Source organism: Mus caroli, unplaced genomic scaffold (assembly GCF_978045245.1).
Source record: "Mus caroli unplaced genomic scaffold, Mus_caroli_1 scaffold_10, whole genome shotgun sequence".
In the NCBI taxonomy this organism is placed as follows: Eukaryota; Metazoa; Chordata; class Mammalia; order Rodentia; family Muridae; genus Mus; species Mus caroli.
Genome location: NW_028227265.1, coordinates 19,462,217 through 19,466,181, shown reverse-complemented (window position 1 = coordinate 19,466,181; position 3,965 = coordinate 19,462,217). Strand labels below are relative to the sequence as shown.

The 3,965-nt window shown below is 49.7% G+C and overlaps 1 protein-coding gene across 1 annotated transcript; it reads right to left on the bottom strand.

The window, feature by feature from the left end:
* Positions 1-212: 212 nt before the first annotated feature.
* On the bottom strand, positions 213-2,207 carry Chst4 (carbohydrate sulfotransferase 4). The gene is given in 1 exon segment (XM_021171140.2): positions 213-2,207. A coding segment is annotated over 1 exon segment (1,212 nt). The 3' UTR covers positions 213-995.
* Between the last annotated feature and the right edge of the window lie 1,758 nt (positions 2,208-3,965).

The window sequence follows — 3,965 nt, the reverse complement described above, 5'->3', positions numbered from 1 at the left end:
CTGCTTCCTGTGCATGGGTGGAATGTGATCTACCAGTTTCACGCTGCTGCGACGACCGACCGTGCCTTTCCCGCCATGGTGGACTGGAACCTGGCTAGGATTAGAAGCCAGACAGTAAACCTGTTCTCCTTAGAGTTGCTTTCTGCAGTGGCATTCTATGGCAGGTCAGTCACGAAGGCATCTGCCTTCCATCAACTCTGAAGACGCCGGAGGCTGCAAAAGGGGCAGTGGTATTTACATGTGTGTCAGATAATAGTAAAACACAATAACAAGCCCTGTAAAGATGATTATGTCCGTTGTTAGAACCCCGAGAGGATGAGCATCGGCGATGGGTAGTTAGAAAACATACATAGGGAAGTCAAGACAGAAGCTGAGGATATCGTTTTCATTTTACTGCAGGGCAGTTAGTTCCACAGGTCAGCATCCCGAATGCCAGGAAATCACTGAGGAGGGATGCCATCCATACCAGACACGCCTTGAACTTGAGCGCTGCCCCTGTTGTGTTGTTTGCTTCCTGTTTCTGATTACTGATAGTGACAACGGGCAGAGATTCACAGATAAGCACCAGCCCCTGCTCCTGCTTCCTCGAATCTTCTGGAAACTTGGAGGGTCTATGTCTCTGTGGAAGTTTCTGGGAGCTCTTTGGTATGAGTCACATTTCCCTGGCTTTTATTTTCCCCTTTCTCTTCGGGAAGATGTGGACAGGGAGGTTTACAGACTCACTCCACGGATGCTGTTTGCTATCCAGAAGGCCTCCAGACCATAGTCTCCAAGGTATGCACAAGTAGGAAGGCCAAGGATACAAGAAAGTCTTGCTTGACAGGTCAAAGGGGCTGCTTAAGGTTCCTAAGTACTTTCAAGACAGAAAGATACTGTTTCTTGGCTTTTAAGGCTCAGTTGTAGGGTAGACCTGAGTATAGACACAAAGACCCCTCTGCTTGGGGCTGAGGAGAAAGGGGCACTCAGTTTGGTCATACCTTAAGGCTTCTGTGGGTTTAATGGTGACTAAGGCTGGAACCAAGGGGTGTAGACAGACCTCCTTAACCTTCTCAGAAGACCTGCCCCAAGATATGGGAGGAGGACAGAAGATCCAGGGACAGGTTGCCTTGTTCTTGTTGAGATCTGACCTGGAGGTATCCCAGCAAATCCATAGCCTCACCACAGGCATCTTGAAGCTGGGAAACCTTTTCGTAAGGTAAGGACCAACGCCACGCCTGAGAGACGTTGAGGGCGTTCCTGGCGTTAGTATGGAAGGCATGCTGACCCATGCCCTTGCCGCGGGTGACATTGTGAACCCATGTTTGGAGGTGGGGCAAAAAATCCAACCCCACAAATTTATATAGTCTGGTCGTCTGGGCCAGGGGTGCCCGAACCAGGTCCTCATACCTCAGGAACAGGTAGCGCTGCTGCAGAGCTTCAGGGAGGGTTTGGATGGCCTTGACTATGTCCACCTGGCTTTTGCAGATGATCTTCATGGCATAATAGGGCTGGTCTTCCTCCTTGATCGATTTCAAATGCTGCCCTAGCACAATATGACTGTCAACCATGAGTTCTGTGGTGGTGTGTTCCCGGGATCGGAACACGGCCCGGGGGTCTCGGACCAGGTGCACGACGTACAGGTTGAGGGAAGGGTCTGTGAGCAGTGGATAGAGGGCCTGCAGGCTGAGAAAACGCACCTCCTTGAGTACCACAAAGTCGTGAGAGCGGCAGGCCTTCTCCACCATATCAAAGGGCTGCTGACCGCAGAGCAGCTTGCAGTGCTTGGGCGAGCTGATCTCGTGGGCAGGGAAGAAGTCACACACAGGCACCGAGCACAGGGCCCGGCTTTGCTCCCACTGGAAGAGGCTAGACTGTTTCCGGGGGCCTGGGTTCATGTAGGCATCAAAGACGCTCATGTCACACAGGAAGACAGAACGCAGAAGATCCCGCACAGCCATATGCAGCTTCCAGGCCGTGCTGCTGGTGAAAGTCATCCACACGTGCCAGGCAGGCTCCATCAGGTAGAACACATCCGGGTGCTGCCCGAAAAGCTGTCCCACAAAAGAGGATCCCGACCGCCAGGAAGACAGCACCAGCACATGCACGGGCCTCCTGGACTCCTCCCTCTGGGAAAGGGGTCTGTGGACGGACATATGGACGAAGAGAGCTGCAACGATCACCTGGGAACCCAGGAACATCAGCAGCCTCCCTTTCTTCAACAGCATCATCCTGCGAAGGAGGAGAAGACCTTGAAGGGGCAAGCAGAGGGGATGGGGCTGAGTTAGGTTGTTACAGCATTTACCTTTTGGCTTCTCCTGGATCCCCATCCAAGAAGCAATGTTAAAAAAAAAATCCTGCAAGTATTTGTCCAGATCCCTCTGCCAAGTAATTCTGGCTTTTAATTGGATCACTGCATTCTATTTTACAGTCTTTAAAACGCCCCCTTCTGGTCTTTCTCATCCATCAAACCACCAAGAATATCCTTACCCAGCAATATTTAATCACTATAGGGGATTCTGCCATACCCCACACCTTCTACACCCCTGACAAGAGTGTGGTCTTGTAGACAAAGCCGTCTGTCTGACCAAGTGCTAGTTAGATGCCTTGTGGTCCTCCGCAAACCAAGGGAAGTGAGACACTTAGCCACAGGCTCCTCACCCATTCCTTCATGTGAAGGGGCATCCCAGAAGCCCGTTCCTCATCCCTTCCCCATTTTGTTGAGGCCTGTGACCTTCACACTGTAATCTCCTGAAGGCTAGGGCTGTAGGCTACCAAACTACCTGGCTTTAGAGTTGTCTCCTTAGTGGAAGAGCCACAAACTGCATTTGACATTGAGTTCCTTCTGACTTAGCCTCATCTCATGGGACAAACAACAAGGGGAAGCTGATTAAAACCTAACTTTGTGTCTATACAGGAAACAAATGCTCTGAGCGCTTATCGGCCAAATTATCGTCTCCACAGAAGTGTGGTGAGCCAGCCTAGGAGCTGTGTTAGCGAAAGCTGTGGCTGTTTGGTCATAGGGCTTCAACTTGGGAAAAGCCTGTCTGCTTTGATCTACTCAGGGTGACTTGGCATGGTTGGGCAAGTTGTAGTGTACAGTACCAGAGAACGTCACCTCATTGTAATTAAGATGTTCATTACACGAAGTGACAGTAGAGGGAAGAAGGTGTTTGGAGGGTGTCCCAGGAGGAGACATTCAGTATTTAAAGAACATGTTTCCATTTCTAATTCATATTTAAAAAAATCACAAAGACTGGTGGAACAACTGGCGTTATCCTTTTCACAATGCGGGCTTATTTCATATAAAAAGACCTTCAGGTGGAGGCCCTGGTAGTCCAACCATGCTCCCAGGATGGCTTTGTGGTCCTGAGTTTTTGGGTAGCACACACTGGACATGGTGGGTTAGTTAAAGAATAAAAGGAAGAAGAAGAGGAAGAAGAGGAGGAGGAGGAGGGGGGGGAGAAGGAGAAAAGGAGAAAAGGAGAAGAAGGAGAAGGAGAAGGAGAAGGAGAAGGAGAAGGAGAAGGAGAAGGAGAAGGAGAAGGAGAAGGAGAAGAAGAAGAAGAAGAAGAAGAAGAAGAAGAAGAAGAAGAAGAAGAAGAAGAAGAAGAAGAAGAAGAAGAAGAAAGAAGCAGCAGCCATGAAATTGAGAGTATGGTGCCCTAACCTGCAGGGATAATCATCGGGGACCTAGGGCAGGGGAGAGAGAGTGGGAGGGACAAGAAACAGGAAGAATGAGAGCAAGTCAATTAGACTGATCAAGCTCTGAAAAACTTTATTCAGGAGTGGCAATATAAGCATAAGAAAGAGGAGGCTTCAAGGGAAGGGTGAAGAGCCCAGGGGCTCTCCCAAGGTCTCTCCCAAGGTCGGGTGGCAATCTTCAGCTCCTGGAACCAACAATCACAGTGTCCTCTCTACCCACAAACATTCTTTCTGTTATGACCACTAACAGCCTCTCAGGATTGTTTATGTAAGCTAGAAATTTT